The following is a 24051-nucleotide window of genomic DNA, read 5'->3' on the forward strand; positions in this document are numbered from 1 at the left end:
CTCTTCTACCATTTGCTACCAGTGGGTGGGTTAGGATTTAATGCAAATGCCTCACCCTCTCATGCCCAAAAGCATTCACTATAGGGATGATGTGCATTTGGGTGGTTGGCCAGTTAGAAGCCTCAACTTCAATGGCCTTGATGGGGAGTAACACATCCCTTCTAATAGAGAAGGCTGGTAAATCCCAATAAGAGTCGGGGGCTTGATAACAAGTAAAGTTTTTTGGAACTGTGGATCAAATAAACAGTCACAGGGCTCAATCCTCCTGAAAGTCAAGGAAAAACTGCTGTCTCTTTGCTTCCCTCTCCCAAAATGGAAGCCTTATTCTGCTCTTTGGAAGCTGGGGATATACATGCTTCACTTGGGCATTCTGCTTGGTCCTTTATACTGGCTAACCCATAAACTGATACAGTTTGAGTGTAGTGCAAAACAACAGACTTCACTGGAAGCTGTACAGCAGGCTGTGGCACGCTCGCTACCTAGGGGGCTCCATATCTCTAATAACCACTTTGAACCAAAAGTCTCTGTGACTGATTTTTGGATGACTCAACTCAAACTCTATGACTGAAAATGTGAACAGGGCTCACAAAACCTTGCTACATTATCAAACGTAAATGATATGTTCAAGAACAGCCAGCCTGGCCCCACAGACATCCAGGCTTCACAGAAAAAAAGAGGCAGCTATCTCTCTGAGGAAAGTTTTGCCATCCACTCAGTCATGTGAGCTATTTTACTGGCTCATTGGACCCTCAATTCACAGATTCCCCTAAATTCTGAGCCTGGTTTGGCTAAGCAAAAACTCAGTAGTTTTCACTGGACTGCAGCCACTGTCCAACCTCAGTGCCAGCACTGCAACACCAAAAATGGACATGGCACCTGCACCCAGAGGAGAGAACTCAAGGTCCTTTTCAGAGCTCTGGCTAATACTGCCTGATGAACCTTGCTTTGTGCTTACTGACTCGGGCTTTTTCCAATGGCCTAGATATCTGGTCTGCCACTTCGAAAACTACAGATTGGCAGATTAAAGAAACCCCTTTTTGAGGTCATGAACTGTAGAAACAAATTACAGCTGCTGACCTAACTCTCTGGGGCCCTCATGTAGATGCCCACAGAAAGGGCCCATTCTCTGATGAGACTGCTCAGAATCAAGCTGCTAATTGGGCCTGCACTGCTCTGGTTGCTACTATCCTCCTGCCTGCAGCCATCATCATACCAGACATGACAACACATCCACCATCACAAAAAAGGCACAGAGGGAAGGGCTCTGTTTCCGTGGAGGCTGCCTCTGCATTCCAGACCTGTGACTCCTGTCCAAAGTTGGCCTGGCTGTCTCCTGGCAGACTGACATTTAACATCCTCACCCCACCCCCTCCCACACCTCAGCCTATTTCTTGATGATGCCTCATCACTGATGACATTTTATCAGGTTATGGTGTTGTTGTTTCAGCCCAAGCACCCAACCACAGTCAGGCTGTTGTGACCCCTGAGACCACTATGTGTCGCACATGTTTGGTTTTCTGGACAATTTGCAACTTGACCATGATATACCATTTATCAAAAAAATTTATTCACAATGGGCTGACAAAGTATTCAATGGATCTTCTGTACTCCCTGCCATCTACACACATTTGGTATTCTTAAGCACTGAAACAGCCTCCATAAAAATCAACATGGAAAGGTTTTTGACCACTTCCCTGATATCCTGGTCTGCATACCTTACTAAGGCAGTTGGTCACTAAATGTGGCTATTCCTAGAAAAAGATCATTTCTTCTCTGCCACGTCCTGTGTAATGATCAGGATGGAATCTTGACAGTTTCTTAAAAAATTAAGCATATGCTTACCATAGAGCCCAGCAAATCTAACTTCCAAATATGTACCCTAGAGAAATAAAAACTTGTGTTCACACAAATACCTGTACGTGAAAGTTTATAGTAGGCCTATACATACCTAAAACTAGAAACCCAAATGTCCTGCAATTGGTGAATGGGTAAAAATTACGGTATATTAATGTAATGAATATTATTTAGCAACAAAAGGGAACAAATTATTGCTAAATTAAACAACATGGATGAATCTCAAAGGTATTTTGCTAAGAAAAAAAGGTACCCTCAAAGGTTTCATTCTGCATGTTTCCATTAATATGACATTCATGAAACAACAAAACTACAGTGATGAAGAACCAATATGGAGGTTGCCAGTGATTAAGGATGGGAGGATTGTGTGGCTAAAGTGGAGTAGTATGAAGGAATTTTGGGGGATAGTAAAACTGTTCTGTACTTGACTTAGCCCAGAGATTCATGACTCTGTACATATATTAAAATTCAAAGAAATGTATGCCAAAAGAAAAGTCAATTTTACTGAATGTTAATTGAAAAAAATAAAATAAAAAGTGGGGAGGACTATAGTCTTCAAAAATGTCAATTTTTAGGGGCGCCTGGGTGGCTCAGTCGTTAAACATCTGCCTTCGGCTCAGGTCATGATCCCAGGGTCCTGGGATCGAGCCCTGCATCGGGCTCCCTGCTCCGTGGGAAGCCTGTTTCTCCCTCTCCCACTCCCCCTACTTGTGTTCCCCCTCTCCCTGTGTCTCTCTCTGTCAAATAAATAAAATCTTTAAAAAAAAAAGTCAATTTTTAAATTCTTTTTTTAAACAGATATAACTCTCGTCATATAACATATATTAGTTTTCAGGTGTACAATATAATGATTTGCTATTTGTATATGTTGTGAAATGATCACCACAGTAAGTCTCATTAACATGTTACCATAGACAAAAACAATTATTTTCTTGTGATGAGAACTTTTAAGACCATTATTTTAGAAACTTTCAAATATGCAATATAGTATTATTAAATATAGTCACCATTCTGTACATTACATTCCCATGATAAATAATATCTTATAACTGGAAGTTTGTACCTTTTGACCACTTTTACCCATTTTACCCACTCCCCCACCTCCTGTCCCTGGCAACCACCAATCTGTTCTCTGTATCTATGAGCTTGGTTGTTGGGGGGGTGGGTTGATAAAACGTCAAAAATATAAAAGAATTAACCAAAATGTCAATTTTATAAAAAACCAAGAAATGTCCGTGGAAATGTTCCAGATTAAAGATGACTAAAGAAACATGACAATTAAATGCAATATGACCCTAGATCAGATCTCATACTGGAAGTGGAAAAATATAGCTAGAATCCTTTATATTAATAGAACAAATATCACTGTAGTTGCAGGTCTAAGCTTACTCAAAACCTGGAAAAAAAAATGATTAGTGAACTCAAGTTCCATTCTGCTGACCCTTTCTTACATGAATTAATAGATTCAATTTAGTATTCATAGAGTGCCTGTTATATACAGGGCAACAGAAAGTCCTCTTTTCTCCAAGGGCTTCTCAAAGTCTTGAGTTTTTCTAATTCTACCTGCCAAACTATTTATTCACTCTTCTTTAATAGTTAGTTTGCTGCCATAGAAACATTAAAATGTTTGATGGCTTTTAGGAGTTAGTTGCTAGTTTTTAAAAAAGGTTGTCTGCGATTATTTTTCTAGTCCCCAAGAAAGTCACTCATTTTACAACACTGCACAATGTCCAGATTTATGGATATGTTCTCAAGTCAGCTCATTATAGAGAGATAATTTGTGTTTTTCTCAAGTTGGCAAACTTTTCCTCCCAAGACATGTATAATGCTGTTACAAGTAACAGTAAATCCCAGTGCTAACTGGCTCACTTAATACAGATAATTTATAGACTCATTCATCATAGATTGATCAGCACTCCAGCTTTATTCTTCTGTGACTCTCTTGATTCTGCCTTTTTCTTGACAATTATTTTGTCCTCAGGCTGCCTTCCATCATAGTGGCAAATGTCTACCAACAGCAATCAGGGCTGTATGTTTCTTCAATCATATTCAAAGAAAGAGAAAACATTATTATTAAATCAAAATATTAAACAGAAGTACCACATGTCACTGACTGTATACCTTACATCATGCACTTTCTGTGAATCAATCCCAGCCAAAGACTAGGTGCTACACACTATCAATGAAGAACAGATGTTGGGGAGGACACTATACTGGCTACAATAATTGTTCTTTCTCTCTTAGTTATATATCTCTTTACTTAGTAATAATTAGCTACCATTTATTTGATACATACTGTAGGTTGCCTCTTCACATCCTTACAGCCAGATCAAACTCCAGGGAACTAAGTTGTATATTCCAATTACCTCAGCTAATGACCTTCGTTGTAAACATGAGGGGGAAGTAGGGATGACAGCAATTTCACCAACCAATCAGGACACAACAGCATCTTTAGCCACTGAAACAGCAAATCTAATGGTTGTGCCCTCAGAAGGATCCTTGCTCTCTTCTCCGGTTTGGTGTCTTCCCCCATCTCTGTCCCGACTGCCTGAGAAAGGCCGTCTCTTTTGCTTCCTACCACATCAGCATGAGTTCAGAGTCCTCTCGAGCAGAGCACCCTGGGGGGGCCTCCTCACAGACCCTAGAGCAAGAAATGCTTGTTTCAGGGGAAGCGCCATCCTTGGCTCCATCAGCTTCCTAGGGAGCTCACATGGCACCCTGCTGAACATCTGCCTAAGAAACCCCTCGAAATCAGCTGTCTGACAGGCACTCTGAGGATTCCCCTAAAGAGCAAGCAAGGTAACCGGCCTTTCGGGGGTGCCTACCCCCCAACAGTACTCCCATCATCTTCACAGGATTTTAAGATACGGAAAACGAGGCCCTGAGGGGTAATTTCCCCAATTCTCATAGCTAATAAATGGCAGTGGCAGGATTCAAACCTATCAGGGTTTGTGTCACTCAACACCAGGGTTTGACCCACCTCAAACCAGGGTTTGAACGTGCGAAAACCTCCCTCAGCCCGGTTAGGCTGCAGCCGCAAGGCGGGAGTGGAAGGTGAGCTGGCAGCCGGAGGGGCGGGGCGCGTGCGGGCACCCGCCTCCCGGAGCAGAAGCGGAAGCGGAAGCGTCGCCGGTCTGTAGCTATGGAGACGCAGGGGGGTGGGGCCACCCCCCTACCCCCGAAGAAGCGCGACCTTTAACCTGCAGCCGAGGGTACGTCAGAGGCGGCCGCAGACGGAAGTGCGGAGGAGGCAGCGGCTGGGCTGAGTGGTTCCCGGGCTGTGCGGCTTCGTGGGCACTGCGGGCCGGCCGCCATGGAGGTAACGCTGCCCGGGCGGCCGGACTGGGACCCGGGCCACCACCTCCCTGCCGGGCCTTCCCGCGCAGCGGTTTGGGATACGGGGATGGGCGCCGTGTGAGGGCTTGGCAGCCTCCGTTCCGCGCCCCGCAGCCCCGTGCTGTCCTGGTCTCCCTCTTGCCCCAGACTCAGCCCCTCGCGGTTATCTGGCCCCTTTACAGCCAGACAGTGTACGGTTTGTCACAGCGACAGATCGCCTCCTTCCCCAATTCTTTCTCACGTAGGAGTTTCCTACACTTGATTCCACGGAAAGGCTTTTACCTATAAAGGTTCCAGCGTTCCGTCTGGGATTAGGAAAAGAGTTCGGACACACCTGGGTTTGATTTTGTTTTGCAGGATCCTGTTCAAGATGGGATGGCTTCCCCAGCCACCCCTGGGACCGGGAAATCTAAGGTGAAGAGAATACAGTGCTTGACTAGCGGACTCACCTAAGAGTGGAAGGGTGATGAATGGAGAACTTTGGCATGGGTCGGTGGGGTGGCCTATTTAAAAGAAATCCTTCTCCAAGGGATCTCAATTTTAGTTCACACAGTAACCAATCTGTTATTTATTCTTTTTGAAGTTTCCTGCTATGAAAAGAGTTGATTTGTTGTTTACTTCCTGCTCCTGGTTAGCGCTGCTGAGAGATTCTGCAATTCTTCACACATTAAACAAAGCAATCTAATTTACGAGGATTTATATAGTGTAGTGGAAAGAGCAGTGACATAAGTAGTAGGCCTCTCCTATGATGTAAAAAAAGAGAGTTGAATTAGGTAATATTTATGGTCCCATACAACATTTAATATTCAATGATTCTAAAAAGATGGTGGTTTATTGCTTGCATACTAAGTTTTTGGCACTTACCTGAACACTCAGTTACCTCATTTAAGCTTCATGGTAACCTTAAATGATAAGACAGGTACTTTTATTATCCATATTTTACAGATGAGAAAACTGAGCCCCAAGGGTTAAGTAATTTCCCTGATTTCTTAAAAAGACTTAATGCACCCTGATTCGTCTTGTTACTGTAATTATGCTTACATGTTTTCATGTAGCTAAAGACTTATTTCAGCCTTGAATAGAATAATTTTACAGCTCCAAGGAACTTTAAGTAGAATTAGTCCCAGTCCCCTAATTTTACAATTAAATCAAAACGCAGAAAGTGTCTTAACCTAAACAAGAATATATGTACGTAAGAAGATATGTGCTGTTTTTTTTTTACATTTCATAGTAATTGCTTAACTAGTAATTATTAAGTTGAAGTTACATTTGCTACTTTTTTTAAAAATGTGGTTTGGTTGACATAAAGATTTATTCAGTGGGATGTTTTTAGGAGGACATTATGGTTTTGTGTGTGTGTGTGTGTGTGTGTGTGTGTGTGTGTGTGGTATAATAGAAACATGAGTTATAACAAACTGGTAACATCATTACATTTTTTCAGCTGGAAACATTGCCCAAAGAAGATCTTATCAAGTTTGCCAAGAAACAGATGATGCTAATACAGAAAGCTAAATCCCGATGTACAGGTATTGTGTTGAAAATATTCATCTTCACCACAATCTCATTGAAACATGGTTAAAAATAGTAGGTTTTTAATAGTATATTAGCTTATTTTGTTTGCCAGTATATCCAATAAAATCATAATAATTATAGTGAAATCTATTACTATTTAACGTTCGAACCATTTGCCTGTGGTGGGTTTTTTTTTTAACCATTTCACATCACTAAACTGCAGTTATCTTTGAATTATTAAAATAAAGTCAGGGAAAAGGATCTTAAATAAATTGTTAAAATTAAGCACTTTTTTTTTACTTCATTTGGATTGTATATTGATCTGAAAAAGCATTTTTTTTTCCTAGAGCAATCAGTTGAAATGTTAGAGACATAGGTTGTGAGCCCAAAGGGGTAAAAAGAGGCCTCAAATAAAGTAATAAAAGATTTCCATTCCTGGAATGTTGAAGTATATTTATTTGCTGAAGTTGATTGATTGCCTGTTCACCTTTATATTCCAAAAGGATGTAGATATTAGTATCCTTTTTAATACATGTGGTGAGGCCATGAATTTCCGGTGACTAACAAATGCTAACTGCCCAGCCTAAAAGCCAAGATTTATGTTCTACTAGAAAAGGTCAAATTGTGTTTAGGGAGATTGGATTAGCTTGTGATAAAGAGAGTAATGTATTTGGAAAGGTGTTCTAGGCTCCAGACCTAGACATGAGTTAATGAAATAGGTTAGCATTTATGCTTAACGTGAGGTTAGTTGTTGCTTTAAGATTGTACAGTAAGAAGTTATTTACAGCTAAAATACTATGTCTGGGATTTGCTACAAAAATATCAGGATGGGTAAGTAAAAAGGAAAAGGGAGAAGTGTCGGGATGATACAAGAGTCCGTGTAATAATTGCTGAATTAAGGTGATGGGTGTATTAATCATACTGTTCTTTCTACTTTCCTTTTTTTTAATTTTTTTATTGTTATGTTAATCACCATACATTACATCATTAGGCTTTCTACTTTTCTTATTTGTCTGGAGTTTTCCGTAAGAAAAAGGAAAATAAAAGGTAATACTGGGTAAAGTTAATACTTTCTCAAAATATTTGCTGCTTAAATGTATTCTAATTTGTAGTGGGTTTTTTTTTTTTTTTAAGAATGTACTTATCACTCTAGACAATAATTATTTTCTTCGTTTCTGAACTGGAATTTTTTTAATAATTATTTAGAATTGGAGAAAGAAATTGAGGAATTGAAATCAAAACCTGTTGCTGGAGGAACTGATGATATTATTAAGGTAATGCAACAGTTGAAAATATTGCTTTAATTTTTATGTATGTACTTAGAGGAAACGTCTAATGACAAATCAAATTTCCTTTAAAGCTGTCAGTTCGCCAGAGCCCTGTCTGGCTTTCTGTCCCTGTTTTTCCACTTTTCCCTGCCCTTGGTTAAGTTTTTTACCTGTCTGGTTGCCTGTAAAAAGAGTTAAATGACCTCTCCATCCCTTTCTGTTCTAAAATGAGTATTCCTCTCTCTTGTCTTCATCCCACACACTCTGTCATTAGAGGGTTGCCTTAATCACAGCCCTGTTCTTCCCTCTCCCCCTCAGAAAACCCATGCTCAGGACTTTGATGATGATTTTTAGGCTGAAAGATACATATAATCTGTTAACAGACATATATCCCTGGATGTGACTACTGACCTTTCGAGCTGTTTGGGGAAAGAAATATTCACCCATTTTTCTTGTCTTCATATTCATATTCAGACCAAATCCCCTTGCCTGGACAACCAGTGGCAGCCCTGTTTTTCAAGACTTAACTTTAGAGACTTTTCAGTTTTCCTGTTTCCCTTATCCTCTACGTGTGTCAGCCACCAGTGACTTCTAGTTCCTTCAGGATAACGCTGTAGTTTATCAGTACGCTTTCTCCATATCCACGGCTGTGTGGTAAATGCCTCATGTCATACTTGACTTTTTTTGATACCTCCCTAACCAGGCTCTCTTCTCTTTTCAGTTTTACATGCTCTTACTAGATCATAGGGTACTGTTTTTATTTTGTTATTCCCTGTCAAAGAAGCTGAATTGGTTATTCTTATTTACATGCCCTTAATGCTGACTAAATGCCTCCCCCACCCCTAGCTTGGCCTAACCTTTAGAGTTTCTTTTACTTCTCAAAGCTCTGCAGTAATCTTTTTCCTTTTCTGTATTTATAATTTGAGTCTTGATGTCTGTTCTTTGATTATAAGTTTATAAATTATCTTACTTTCATACTAGGGGGCTCCCAACTTGTGAGCAGTATACAATTGAAGGACTCCCAGAGAGTTACTGTAAGAGAGCTTTAAATCCCCATGCATATCTCACATGATTGCTTTGTTCTTTATTTAGCTAAGACAGTATAGAAAGCAGGCATAGTGTGCACAAATACCATTTGGATTCACAGTGTACTGATTTACTTAGTATTAGTGAATTCATAGTAGCTTTCTTTGCTTATTTGGTCATTTTGTATTTTATTAATCAGTGATAGCTGAAGTAAAACTACTTGATATTTAACTAAGAGTATTGACTCTAGAGCCAGACACCCTGATTCAGATCTTTGGGTCCCTGCTCTGCCACGTACTACCTACGTGGCCATACCTAAGTTTCTTTCCTTTCAGTTCCTTCACCTGTAGACTAGAAAAATAATAATAATACCTACTGCTCATAGAGGTGTTGTATTTTGAGTTAATACATGCTTAGAACTTAAAATTGCATCAGTCACATAAGTTCTCAATAACTTATTGTAGGGACGCCTAGGTGGCTCATTCTGTTAAGTGTCTGCCTTCAGCTTGGGTCATGATCCCAGGGTGCTGGGATCGAGTCCCGCATCAGGCTCCCTGCTCAGGCGGGAGCCTGCCATTCCCTCTCCCCGCTTCCCCTGTTTGCACTCCCCTCCTTTGCTTGTACTATCTCTTGCTATCTCTCTCTCTCAAATAAAATCTTTAAAAAAAAAAATAAAAGGGCACCTGGGTGGCTCAGTTGATTAAGCGACTGCCTTCGGCTCAGGTCATGATCCTGGAGTCCCGGGATCGAGTCCCACATCGGGCTCCCTGCTTAGCAGGGAGTCTGCTTCTCCCTCTGACCCTCCCCCCCTTGTGCTCTCTCTCTCATTCTCTCTCTCTCTCAAATAAATAAAATCTTTTAAAAAAATTTTTAAAAAATTAAAAATTCATTGTAATATATGTTATTGGCATATTTTATTGGTGAGGGTATTTAATACATACACACTAAAAAGGGATTTTTGTATTTGAAGAGAGAACCACAGAGGCTTCTTTCTAATTTAGTATCAGTTAACTCTTAGCCCTTGAAATACTTGTTATACAATTGCATTCCAGAATATCTAAATATCTGCCCCTTATTTCCTCCTTACCCCGAGCAGTGTATTCTCCCTTTCTGTCAAAACTGCTAAAGAGGAGATTAGAAAATTTCTCTAAGTTAACGAGCTTTACTTTTCAGGTTAATTTCATATTAAAGCATGTTATCTCACCACTCAAGTTTCAGAAAGTAAGTTTGGTAAAATTCATGAGAACAAAACCTTTGGCTTCTAATTCTAATGAGAGAATTACTTTGGGGAGTGATTGAAAGAGATATGTATCAGTTATTCCACTGCTATAAGTAATTTTTCTATTTTAGAAAAATCCTATACTGCAATATAATACATTCTCTACAACTCTGGAAGACTTCTTGCTAAGTTTTATCTCTTCATTGGGAAAGTACACTGGAAACGTGGCTCTGAATACAAAATTTTCTGTTTTTCATATAATATTAAAAATTTATGGCTTTTTATAAGTTTTAATTGTAATTAAAATTTCTGGAAATCATCTTATTTCTGGTAGTGATCTTCTAGTGCATTGGGATACATCTAAAATTTTATTCAAAGCTGACATATTTGACTTCTATTTTAAATATAAGAATAATCATATTTTCCATGTCAAAATTTGAAGTGTATATTATTATAGTGAACTTATATGCTGCTGCTTAATGCAAGGGGAAGGTGAAAACTGCATGTTAAGAGAATGGAATTTCTAATACAGTCATTCTTGTTACTATCTCTTTGCTGCAATCAAATCTATGTTTGCTAAAAAATAACTGTCCATTCTGTGCCTCTAACCTTCAAGGGTTTTTACAGCTGTTTTCAATTAATGGCCTCTCTCTATCTCCTAAATTTAATGAATGTATTTAGGCTTCCCCTGACATTTACTAGTGAGAAGTTTATATTGCAATACATTATGTAATGTGAAAAACTAATTTTAAAACTAAAACTGTTTTAACCAAAGTAATATATGCATATGATTTACCAATAATGCTAATAACTAAAGAGCTTATTTTAATACTAAATAACAGAATTATTTCTGTTTCTAAAAAAATATGGTTATATTGCTATTCTTTGATTTATCCATTTAGACATTTAGCTCTTAACTTGCTGTTACAGCAGATGAAAATTTAGCTATCTTTCACAACAACTCTTACTTTCAGTCAAATAGATCAAATAACCTTTTCCATTTTTTCCTGGACTACCTCCTTCTAGAGCCTTCTGTCCTACACTAATTTGTTCTGGTCATTCTCTTGGTCTGCCACACAGTTTTCCTGGAATTGACCTTGTGCGATGATCCTGTGAATTTCTATACTGCTTTCCTATTATTGGCCCCTGTTTGCTAGGTGATGTGTCATTGACTTTCTTGGTTAACCTCATCTTATATATAGTATGTCTTTCTGTAGCATTCTAAGAAGGGATGTATGGGAGGAAAAATGTTGTCATCCCCTATTTTAAAATGGCTTTATTCTACCCCTGTCTGAATAATAGCTATAACTTTATATAAAACTCTAAATTTTCTGCATCTGTTTTCTTTATTTCATGTAAGTTCAGAGGCAAGCAGATCTAGGGTGATAGTGGACTAATATTTAGGATTTTAACATTTATTTAGATTTTAACCTTTAGGATTAACTTTATCTGGATTCGTGGTGAATTGGATTTATGATTTGCCTGTTTGTAAAGTCCTTGGATATTTGTATCAAGTTATGCAAACTTTATAGAATAACTTGGGAATTGCTTCTTATTTTGTCTGAGTAAGTTCATATGTAAGTGGGATAATCTGTTCTTTGAAAATTTGATGGAATTCACCTGTAAAACTCTTCCTTCTGTTTTCTTTAGTGGACAATTTTTAAGCCACTAGTTTCATTTTTAAGTAGTTATAGTATTAATTATGCTTTTTAATTTTTTCTTGAGTTAATGAAGCTATATTTTTCTAGCAATTTTTATTCCTTTCATTTCAGTTGTTAATGTTGTTGCCAAATAATTGTAATATTCTCTTTAACTCTTTAATCTCTGATTTTCTGTAAATATGTTTCCTTTTTATTTTTATGGTTGTGACTTCTGTCTTCTCTTGGTCAGTCTTGCTAGAGTTGTTTCATTAGCATTTTTTTTCAAAGAACTGACTCCTGTTGATTTAGTTTCTGTTTCATTAACTTCCTATCCTGTTTAATTTCTGCAGAGAACAAACCTGTCTCTGAGGAAGAAGGGACACGGGTGACTTCTTGCCTATTATTTTAACCACTCCCTATTCAGATTTTCAACCAATCCCCAATTTTTGAATCCCACACATTAGTACTTCCCTTAACAGTATCTGGGGACTCTGATTTCTGAGCATTTAGTTTTCTAGAGTATTTGCCAGCTTCTCATACGTGTTTCCTTGTGAAGGTACTGTGAGTTATACTTTTCCTCTTTCTAATTCAGTTCCTCCTCCACTTTTTAGTTTTAAAAAAATATGGTGAAATTTCCCATATCCTCACTTCTTTTCTCCTTTTCTCTTTGTTCTTGTGTTGTATAGACCTTTTTAAGTCTTTTATCCTTACTTCAGTGTGGTTTGGAAAAGGTGAAGAGAAAATTATGCATGTGGTCAATCCACCATGTTTAACCTCAGGCAAACAAATCATCCTGTTCCAAAACAGGCATTGACTAAACGTCTGGATGCCATTCTTCTGGAAAAAGCAGAGACTGAGCAACAGTGTCTTTGTCTGAAGAAGGAAAATATTAAAATGAAGCAAGAGGTTGAGGTAAGGCAACAGTTTAATGTTTGGTTTTTTTATTTGTTAACTAATGTGGTCATGAATTTTAGAGCTAAGACCTTAACAAACATCTGATCTGATGATTTTAATAATTTACAAGAAAACAAGTTGATATCTAAAAAGAAAAATAATTAAAAATCATCTGGCTACATAGAAATGGAGCCAGTATTGTTTCATTGCTTAATCTTCCTTATTGCTGTAATGTCATTCTTTATTAAAAATTAATAAAGATTACTTATTTTGTGAAACAGTACTTAAATAAGTTGATTCTCACACATATTCTAAATATCATTATCTGTTCAGTTCTAGGATACTCAATTGCCTTTTGGGTCTGGGCTAATTTTCTCCAAAAGTCCCTTATTATTTTACTCAGGAGATACTAATTAAAGTCTTGTGACTTAATGCAACTTACATAATTTATCACTTTTTTAAAGGAAATTAAACTCAAGAGATTTCTTATTTCTTGGTTATTATTTTGTGTTTTCTTGTCTTTTTAGTTATTACTTTGAATAACATATTTAATACTGCTGATGTGCAGTATATTGTCATACTTAAGGTAGTCACAGCCTGCACAGAATTCTTGGAATCTCAGTATCATATTTCTCTATGTACATTTTTGCTCACTTCCTTTTCTAATTAACCTGTGGCTAATATTTTTCCTGAAGGCAGGTGTTTCTTTTGTCTTAAATAATTTTTGTGTGCTTGTTTTTATAATAGGATTCTGTAACTAAGATCAAAGATGTGAACAAGGAGTTTGAACAATCGCAAAGAAACTCTGTGAAAGAAATTGAAAATCTGAAAAATGAATTAATGGCAGTACATTCCAAGCACAGTGAAGATAAAGCTAGCTTGCAAAAGGAACTGGAAGAAGTAACCAAAAAACAATTGGAACTTTCTGAACAACTTAAATTCCAGGGTGACTGTGAAGATAATGTTAAAAAACTACAAGAGGAGATTCAGAATATCAGGCCAGCCTTTGAGGAGCAAATTTTGTACCTGCAAAAACAACTAAGAGCTGCCACAAATGAAAAGGAGAAAGAAATCACTAATCTCCAAGAAGTTATTGAGGCTAATTCCCAGCATTACCAAAAAGATGTTATGAGTTTGCAAAAAGAGCTTTTGCAATTGAAAGCTACACACCAAGAGCAAGTTAAAGAATTAATGTGCCAAATTGAAGCATCTGCTAAAGAACGTGAAGCAGAAGTAAATAATTTAAACCAGCTAAAGGAGAATTTAGTCAGACAAGGCGAGGCAAGTGAGAACACTCAGGAGAAATATGAATGTGAATTAGAAAACTTAGAGAATGCACCAAATGCAAACCATGAAAATCAGATGTGTCCTTTGGACTTACAAGAAGATGCTTTTGTAGAACAAGTAGTAAACGAAAAAGTCAAACATTTAGAAAATACCTTAAAAGAATTGGAGTCTCAACATAGTATCTTAAAAGATGAGGTAACTTACATGAATAATCTTAAATTAAAACTTGAAATTGATGCACAACATATAAAAGATGAGTTTTTTCATGAACGGGAAGACTTGGAGTTTAAAATTAATGAATTGTTGCTAGCTAAAGAAGAACAGGGCTGTGTAATTGAAAAATTAAAATCTGAGCTAGAAGATTCAAATAAACAATTTTGCTATACTATAGAAAAACATAACAAAGAAGTACAGAGTCTTAAGGAACAACATCAAAAAGAAATATCAGAACTAAATGAGACATTTTTGTCAGGCTCAGAAAAAGAAAAATTAACATTAATGTTTGAAATACAGGGTCTTAAGGAGCAGTGTGAAAACCTACAGCAAGAAAAGCAAGAAGCAATTTTAAATTATGAGAGTTTGCGAGAAATTATGGAAATCTTACAAACAGAACTGGGGGAATCTGCTGGGAAAATAAGTCAAGAGTTTGAATCAATGAAGCAACAGCAAGCATCTGATGTTAATGAACTTCAACAGAAGCTCAGAACTGCTTTTAATGAAAAAGATGCTCTTCTTGAAACTGTGAATCATCTCCAGAGAGAAAACGAAAAGTTATCCCAACAAGAATTAGTACCAGAACTTGAAAATACCATAAAAAGTCTTCAAGAAAAGAATGAAGTATGTTTAGTTAGTCTCAGTGAGAGAGATACCATGTTAAAAGAATTTGAAGCAAAGATAAATTCTCTTACTGAGGAAAAAAATATTTTCATAGGTAAAATAAAATCTTCTCATGAAGAGATGGATAATCTCCATAAAAAATGTGAAAGGGGAGAAAGATTGGTCATAGAACTTAGGGAAAAAGTGGAGCAAACTAGCCAGTACAACAGTGAATTAGAACAAAAGGTAAATGAATTAACAGGAGAACTAGAAGAAACTTTAAAAGAAAAGGATCAAAATAACCAAAAACTAGAAAAGCTTACAATTCAATTTAAAACTATTTCTGAAGACCAGGAAGCCCTGTCATCTGAAGTGAAGTCTCTTTATGAGGAAAATAATAGATTAAGTTCAGAAAAGAACCAGTTAAATAGGGATTTGGAAGCTGTCCTGTCCCAAAAAGAAGGAACTTTTATGCTTACGGATCACATTTCTGAATTAGAAAAGAAACTTCAGTTAGTGGTTGCAGAACGAGATAATTTAAGTACAGTGCTTGAAAACGAGCAGGTTCAGAAGTTATTTGTCAAAACTCAGTTATATGGTTTTCTTAAGCAGATGGAGTCCAAAATTTCAGAAGAAAATGAAGAACAAGATGTTGTGAATGTCCTGCAAGCTATAGGTGAATCCTTAACTAAAATAAATGAGGAAAAACACAGCTTGATTTTTCACTATGATAAAAGGGCAGCAGAGTTAGAAAAAAAGATTGAATGCCTTCAAGAAGAGAACACAGTTCAATGTGAAGAACTTCGATCTTTACTAAGAGACCATGAACAAGAGAAAGTTCTCTTAAGGAAAGAGTTAGAAGAAACGCTGTCACATAAAGAGGACTTGCAGTCTGATCTTCTAGAAATGAAGAATGCTAATGAAAAAACAAGACTTGAAAATCAGAATCTTTTAAGTCAAGTTGAAGAAGCCTCTCAAAAATTATGTAGCAAAAATGAAACCCATAATGTAAAAGAACAATGTCTTGTAAAGGAACTTGAAAATCTGAGGCTATCACTAGAACAAAAAGAAGGGGAATTACAGGATGTGAGAGCAGAGTTGTTATTATTAAAGGTACTCTTATTTCAATTTTATTAATTTAAATAAATTCTTAATTCTAGTCTTAGATTCGAGAAAATATATACATTAAATTTTTACACTTTGAAGTTAGAAGTAAATTTTCATCATTTAAGCTCAAATGACAATTTTCTAAAAGTACAGTAAACATTTTCCTGTTGTGTATCCTCTATCCACATTGGTCACTTTTTGGTTTTAGATCATTTTAGAATCTTGATCTTGCATAAGATTAAATGATTAGGGGCTTAAATGTCTTGGTTAAAATTATGCAGCCAGTCACCACCAAAACTACATAATGAAAAAGACTTGAATTTCATTCTTATGTAATATACATAATACCTTTCTTAAAGAGCACTGTTGAGCAAAAAAGTGGGCTATTGCAGTATTTAGCTTTAGCCAAAATTTTAGATTTTTCTCCAAAAATTTATGAAAGTATGATAAACAATAATCATTTAACCTTTCCCTTATTGCATTGTGTTTGATATGTGTCAGGTTATTCATCTTGGCCTTGGATACTACTGTTTGGTTTTTTTTATAGTAAATACCATATGCATGATAAGGTCAGTATTACCTGGTCTGTCAAGGTAGGAAAAAGACTTCATCAGATTGCCTTTTACGTGAATTTTCTTTAATGAGGATTTTCTCATGCATGACATGATGGCCAATTCACTGTGGGGAATGAAGTGATTTTCTTTTTGTTTTTCCTATAAAATCTAGGATTCCTTAGCAAAATCACCTATAGAAAATGATCAGCCTTCTTTAGTAAAAGAACTGGAAGAAAAAATAGGTAAGTATGGTTTTGCATATCTTATTGCAATGAATTACACAGATTCTTCTAGTGTTAAGAGGCTATTGAGAAATGTAGTAACCAGTTAGTGAGTTGTTAAATCGTAATAACTAGCTGTCTCTTTCTAATGTCCCCATTCTTGCTTGTCTGCCATTTGTTGGCCTTCCCTTCCAAAATTACCACTTTTCTTGTTTAATCCAAAGGACTGATGTGATTCCCTTTATAAATGGTTCCATGATTGTTTGGGGATTTTTCATTCATTTAGCAAACTTTATTTGAATGCCAGACTATATTAATAGCAGAGTGATTAAGATATAGACTATGTCTTCAAAGAGTTCAGTGCCAGGAGGGGCTATTGCAGTAGTTTGAGGTGTGGACAAGATACAGTGCTGGCACTACAGGAAGGCATGATTAACTGTCTTGAGTTAGGAAAAACATCACAGAATAGGCTGTACTTTTGTTGTGTCTTGAAGAATGAGAAATTTGACAAGAGAAGAGGCAGGAGGAACAGCAGATGCATGTATGTTAATATATATAAGATTAAGGAGCATACCAAGAAGTTCTTGGAGAAGCAGGAGTCCCATCACAAAAGCAAAAGAGTGTGTGCAGAGCATTTGGGACTTTTTCCTAATGCATCTTCATCACCTAACATTATGGGGTAGCTATTTTATTCCCATTTAAAAATGAAGAAACAAATACTTAGAAGTATTAAGTAATGTGCCCATAATGCTTCAGTTTAGTGCCCAATTAGTCTGGTGGGGAAGAGGGAGAGGAGGAAGTTGTAAGATTTTATGATGAATCCTATTTTCTTGAGGTGGATGATTGAGGCAAGTGGAGTTAGATGAAATTAGGAACTCAGTTTGAGACATGTTATGTAACAACCCTAATACAAATGTCAGGTAGACTGCTAAATATGCAAATCTGGAGTTAGGGGGAGGGAGCTAGACCAGAGATAAAAAGTTGTAGTTAACATAATAGTTGCATTAAAAGCCATAAAATGGAGATTGCCAAGGAAGTGAATGTAGAAAAAAGAAGACCAGAGACAATTAATCTGTCATTTAAAAATCCGAAAGACAGGAACAGCAAAGGAGATTGAGAAGGAGTAGCCAGTGAGTTAGGAAAACCCAGAGCATGAAATGTCTTAGAAATTAAGACCAATGAAGTGCACGTGATAGAAGTGTTTCAAAAGGGAACAAGTATTTAACCGTGGCAAATGCTGCTACAGGTCAAGTAACATTAGTACAATGAACTAATCATTAGATTAAGCAGCATAGAGGTCATTAGTAACTTGATAACCTGTTCTGTGATATGCTGAGGCCAGAGCCTGATTGAAATGAGTTCAAGAAAAAAAATGGGGGAAGAGAAATTTGAGACCATGTGTACACAACTCTTACACAGAGTTTTGCTTTACAAGAAAGAGATGAGACAATAGCCAGATGGGAAGTGTGGTGATTTGCCTTTTTGTGTGTGTGCAATGTTTCACCAGTCCTTTTGTGACCTCTTCCCATCCTCTTTGGTCCTTCCACTGTTTGCTCTGAGCTTTAAAGCTCTTGATATTTTCCTTATTTGCATGTTGGGAAAAAATCCATTAGGGGGATTTGCTGCACAAGAAAGAGGGAGCATTGCTGCACTGATGCCTGAGTGGGTTATAGAACGAAATGCAGAAGTGTAACAGCTGGCCAGTGCTGCACATACACAGAACGGTCACCTGTAGCGGCAGAGGAAGGCAGAGGCTGTGAGCACAGGTGCATCTAGAATAACAAGCAAGGACAGAAATTCAGATCGTGACTTAAGCAGAAATAGCAAGAATTAAGATCCGGAACACAGGAGTTGAAATAGAGGAGATGGCTAAAGACATTAAGGGAGAGATCAGGATTGGATATGTAAAACACATTATGGGTTTAGTTGTAAAAATCACACCTGCCAACCAAGAGGTGTGTGCCTATGGATCCTAAGTATTTAACTGTGTCTGGTATTTCCCCTACATAACCCTGATTTGCAGATTGCCACTGAAAGTCCTACGATACTTGAGTTTCTGGGAAATCTTTTTTTTTTTTTTAAGATTTTATTTATTTATTTGAAGGAGAGAGAGCACAAGTGGGGGTGGGGAAGGGCAAAGGGAGAGGGAGAAGCTAACTCCTCACTGAGCAGGGAGCCGGATAGGGGGCTTGATTCCAGGACCCTGAGATCTTGATCTGAGCCAAAGGCAGACTCTTAACCAACTGAGCCACCCAGGTGCCCTCTAGGAAATCTTCTAATGTTAAAGGAGTACTAATACCCTCTCTAGTTTCTAGCTGCCTATGAAATGATTTTTAAGAAAAGTAGGCTATTTTGATTGATTGCAAGAAATTTTTTACATTGTTTGCCTTGCTTAGGTAATGAATAAGCTTTCACTTAAAAAAATATTAATATTTTTGCTACTTATTTCATTACTTTTAATTCCAAATTACAGATTTTGTGTTCCCAATTGAAGGTCAATTTCTAAGGCTCAAGTAAGTAAATTGGATTTTTTTACTTTTGAGTTCATATATAATTCTTTCATTTTGTGTTTTTAGGATATCTGGAAAAAGAATCCAAAGAGAAAGAGGAAAAAATAAATAAGATAAAACTGGTTGCTGTGAAGGCAAAGAAAGAACTAGATTCTAGCAAAAAAGAGGTAAGGGGACTTAAAAATGCAAGCTTCAGGAATCTTACATGTTAGAAAATCTAATATTTCTGTCCATAAAAAACTCTTATATTTAAAATAGGCTCAGAGTCTACGGGAAGAGCTAGAATCTGTTCGATCAGAAAAGGATCAGTTTTCTACTTCCATGAGAGATCTCATTCAAGGAGCAGAAAGCTATAAGGTAAAAATAGTTATTTTAATAGCAAGTTATATTTGTAACTTCTAAGTTAAGGAATGTACTAGGAATGTAAAACTCTTGTCCATAACACAGTCACCTTGTATTTTTTAGTAAATCCTTTTTTCTATTTTTTTGTGTAATGTGGTAGCATCCTAGTATCAAGATTTTAAGTGTCTAAGCTTTAAAGTTCCTTCAAGCTATTATTTTTTTAAAATTAAAATTCTGTTTTAAGATTTCCTAATAAAATAAGTAACAAAAAAGATGGCTATTATTACTGTTATTATTTTATATTCTGGCCAAGTGAATAAACTTGAAGCTCAAACAACAGTTTAAAAAGAAAGTGAATGCATTATTTGGAGGTAATAATGCTTGTCAACCTAATATGAGAATTTATTATAAAAAAAATAAAATGAGAGTGCAATGACATCATTAAATGTAAGATAAATACCATTACATTCTTTTATGTATCTATTTGGCAAATATTTATACAGTCAGGCCGAATACTGAGTTCTAGGGAGATGCAGTCAACCAATTACACTAAATTCATGCCCTCTTAGGACTTAAATTCCAGTGGCAATAATAAACAAGTAGACAAAAATATAAGAACCTTACTGTGTAGAACAATAAAGGTGGGTGGTAGGGACAAGAGAGTAAGCCAAGTGGGATTGATTGAAAGAAGAAAATTCCATAATAGCCAAAAAATAAAATTTTTGGAAGAACTTTAATGAGAAAATTTGGCCTTCATGAAGAAAACTGCAAAACATATATATGGCAACTATTATTATTTGAAATACTAGTTTTCAGGTTGGGTTACATGTTCCAAAACAATTTCACTAAAAAATCTAGGATTTTTTTTGACTGGGCAATCTTGATCATTCTAAGTTTCAAATGGAAAATAAGCTCACAGGAGTAGTTAATACTTTTAAGTGAAAAAAGAAAATGGACATCTTGCTTTAGCAGATGCTAAAATTTATTATGAAACCATAATTGATGCAGATCTGATGTAGAAATAAGACATTAACAGAAGACATAGAGAGTTCTGTATAACAACAAACACTTCTAGGCCAGGCTCTCTTCTAAGCACTTTACATATCTTATCACACTTAATTCTCAAAAGAACCCCAAGAAATATGTTACAAACATTGCCAGTTTACAAGTGAGGAATCCGAGGCACAAAGAGATTAAGAGACTCAAATCACAGAGCAAGTAACATAGTAAAGCTAGGATTGGATTCAGGCAATCTGGTTCCAGATGTTCTAACACCAAGTAAGCTATACTGTATACTACTCCAGTAAGATCTGAAAACATAGAAACCAACAAAGAAGGAATTAAATAACTACTTCAGAATAATTTAGTCAGATTTTTACTTCACTCCCACACACCACAATAAATTCTAGATGGATTTGAAGAGTTTTGTCAAATGTGAAAGGGATTTTTAAAAACCTAGTATAAGACACTTAATCATTTGAGTTCTGGATATGAAATATGTTTCTAAACTTAAAGCAATTAAAGAAGTTACAAAGAAAAAGACTGAACTATAATAAAAATATAGAATTAACATGAAAATATGACAAGGGATTAATATCCTTAATATATAAAGGTATCTGACAAATTCATTTTGTAAAACACTTATTTGAGTTTAAATATAGGCTTATTTGTCTTTTATGAACCATTAACAACTTGCTTCTTTCAATTTTAAGAACCCCATAATATATTTTATTTATTTTTCCTCCATGGGTAGACCATGTATGCCAAATTCTTTGTTTAGAATATAGATTGCAAAAGTCTGAAAAAAGAATAGAATATCAACTGTGAGACAAGAACAGAAGGTATAACTGCCTAATGAGAATACTCATAGGAAAAGACATGCCTTTCAACAAACATAAAAAGTTCTTTGGAAAATGATATAGGTCAGACAGAAAAGGCAACACAATATTGAAGAAGAACAAAACGGGAGGATTAACCTGACCTCAAGACTTACTATAACACTACAGCAGTCAAGACAATGTGGTATTCATGAAAGAATAGACATCTAGATCAGTGGAACAGAATAGAGAGCCCAGAAAAAGACTCACATAAATACAGTCAACTGTTCTTTGACAGTGGAGCAAAGGTTATCTTTTCAGCAGATGGTGCTGGAACAACTGGACATGCACATACAAACGGAATCTAGACACAAACCTTATGTCCCTCACAAAAATTAACTCAGAGTGGATCACAAGCCTAAATGTAAAACAAGATATGAAATTCCTAGAAGATAATAGGATAAAACCTAGTTAATTTGGGTATGGCAATGACTTTTTAGATAGAACACCAAAGGCCTGACCCATGAAAGAATTGATAAGCTATATATACTTCATTTAAATTACAAATTGCTGTTCTGTGAAAGATAATATCAAGAGAATGAGAAGGCATAGACTGGGAGAAAATATTTGCAAAGGACATATATCTGATGAAGGACTATTATCCCAAAATATGCAAAGAACCACTAAAACTCAACAGAAAACAGAAACCTGATTTTTAAAATGGGCCAAAAACTTCACAGATACCAGACCAAAGAAGATAAAGAGTTGGCAAATAAGCATATAAAGATACTCCACACCATATGTCATCAGGGAAGTACAAATGAAAACAATGAGATAACCACTGCACACCTATTAGAATGGCCAAAATCTGAAACACCAACACTACCAAATGCTGACAAGGACATGGAGCAACAGGAACTCTCATTTAGGAACTCTGGTGGGGTTGCAAAAGAGTAAGTATGGCCATTTGGGGAGAAGTTTGGCAATTTCTTACGAAACTAAACCTACTCTTACCATACAATCTAGTAACCATTGGTATTTACCCAACGCAGTTGAAAACATATCTACATAAAAACCTGCATATAGGTGTTTATAGCAGCTGTATTTATAATTGCCAAAATTTGGGAACAACCAGAGTGGCCTTCAGTAGGTGAATAGATAAGCTGTCGTACATTCAAACAATGGAATATTATTCAGCACTAAAAAAACGAGCTATCAAGCCATGAAAAAGTGTGGAGGAAACTTAAATGTATACTACTACCAAGCAAAAGAAGCCAACCTGAAAAGTCTACATAATGTATGATTACAACTATATGACATTCTGGAAAAGGCAAAAGACAGTTGAGAAAAAAAGCAATCAGTGGTACTCAGGGGTTTGGGGAAGGAAGGGCTAAATAGGTGGGGGGAAAAATGGAAATAGGTGGGAAAATCCTCTGTGGATTTTTAGCTTGTGAAACTACTCTGTATGATAATCTATAATGGAGGATGTATGACATTTAAAATTTTTACAAACCTAGAGACTGTATAACACCAAAAGTGAACCCTAATGTAAACTATGGACTTTGGAGGATGATGTGTCCTTGTAGGGTCATCAGTTACAATAAATGTACCACTGTGGTGGGGCTTGTTGATAATGTCAGAGGCTCTGCATTTGGGGCGGAGGGGTAATGGGAAATCTATGTACCTTCCTCCCAGTGTTGGTGTGAACCTAAAACTGCTCTAAAAAAAAAAAAAGATGAAGTCTATTAAAACATTTTTAAAAATAGGTTTTATAGTTGTAAAATTTTCTAAATCTTTAAGTAAGGTAGGGATTTCATTTGTGATGAAACATCAAGATTTAAGATTAAATCAGCAGTGCTGATATGTTTAAGAATGATGATCACTGGGGTGCCTGGGTTGCTTAGTTGTTGAGCATCTGCCTTTGGCTCGGGTCGTGGTCCCGGGGTGCTGGGGTTGAGCCCCACATCGGGCTCCCTGCTCTGCAGGGGGCCTGCTTCTCCCTCTCCCACTCCCCCTGCTTGTGTTCCCTCTCTCACTGTGTCTCTCTCTGTCAGATAAATAAAATCTTTTTTAAAAAATGATAACTAAAAGCAAAGCAAAGCTGGAGACATCACAGTTCTAGACTTCAAGCTGTAATCATCAAGACAATATGGTATTGGCACAAAAACAGACACATAGATCAATGGAACAGAATAGAAAACCCAGGTATAGACCCACAACTATATGGTCAATTGATCTTCGAGAAAGCAGAAATGAATACTCGATGGAAAAAAATCTCTTCAATAAATGGTTTTGGGAAAACTGGACAACTTACAAAAGAATGAAACTGGACCACTTTCTTACACTACACAAAAATAAATTCAAAATGGATGGAAAACCTAAATGTGAGACAGAAAACCATCAAAATCCTAGAGAACACAGGCAGCAACCTCTTTGACCTCAGCCACCTGAGCCACCCCAACTTTTTACTAGACATGTTGCCAGGAACAAGGGAAACAAAAACAAGAATGAACTATTGGGACTTCATCAAGATAAAAAGCTTTTGCACAGCAAAGGAAGAAGTCAACAAAACCAAAAGACAACTGACAATGGGAGAAGGTATTTTCAAATGACATATCTGATAAAGGGTTCATATCCAAAATCTGAAA

The 24051-nt window shown here is 36.6% G+C and overlaps 1 protein-coding gene and 1 long non-coding RNA gene across 3 annotated transcripts in view; one reads left to right on the forward strand and one right to left on the reverse strand.

Moving 5' to 3' along the window:
* Positions 1 to 3016: 3016 nt before the first annotated feature.
* On the reverse strand, positions 3017 to 4938 carry LOC113937591. The gene is made up of 3 exons (XR_003524648.2): positions 4835 to 4938; positions 4221 to 4495; positions 3017 to 3891 (listed from the first exon to the last, which is right to left on the reverse strand). It is a non-coding gene; the product is annotated as an uncharacterized LOC113937591 (long non-coding RNA).
* A 98-nt stretch (positions 4939 to 5036) lies between these two features.
* Positions 5037 to 24051, forward strand: part of GCC2 (GRIP and coiled-coil domain containing 2) — a 63304-nt gene continuing 44289 nt past the window's right edge. For both annotated transcript variants that reach the window (XM_027621940.2, XM_027621941.2), the window contains exons 1-9: positions 5037 to 5173; positions 5548 to 5604; positions 6632 to 6716; positions 7909 to 7976; positions 12663 to 12767; positions 13497 to 15965; positions 16686 to 16755; positions 19311 to 19411; positions 19503 to 19601. In XM_027621940.2, the coding sequence (XP_027477741.2) occupies positions 5168 to 5173; positions 5548 to 5604; positions 6632 to 6716; positions 7909 to 7976; positions 12663 to 12767; positions 13497 to 15965; positions 16686 to 16755; positions 19311 to 19411; positions 19503 to 19601 (3060 nt within the window). In that variant the 5' untranslated portion in view covers positions 5037 to 5167. The remainder of the gene's footprint in view (positions 5174 to 5547; positions 5605 to 6631; positions 6717 to 7908; positions 7977 to 12662; positions 12768 to 13496; positions 15966 to 16685; positions 16756 to 19310; positions 19412 to 19502; positions 19602 to 24051) is intronic.

Source organism: Zalophus californianus, chromosome 8, assembly GCF_009762305.2.
Source record: "Zalophus californianus isolate mZalCal1 chromosome 8, mZalCal1.pri.v2, whole genome shotgun sequence".
NCBI lineage: Eukaryota > Metazoa > Chordata > Mammalia > Carnivora > Otariidae > Zalophus > Zalophus californianus.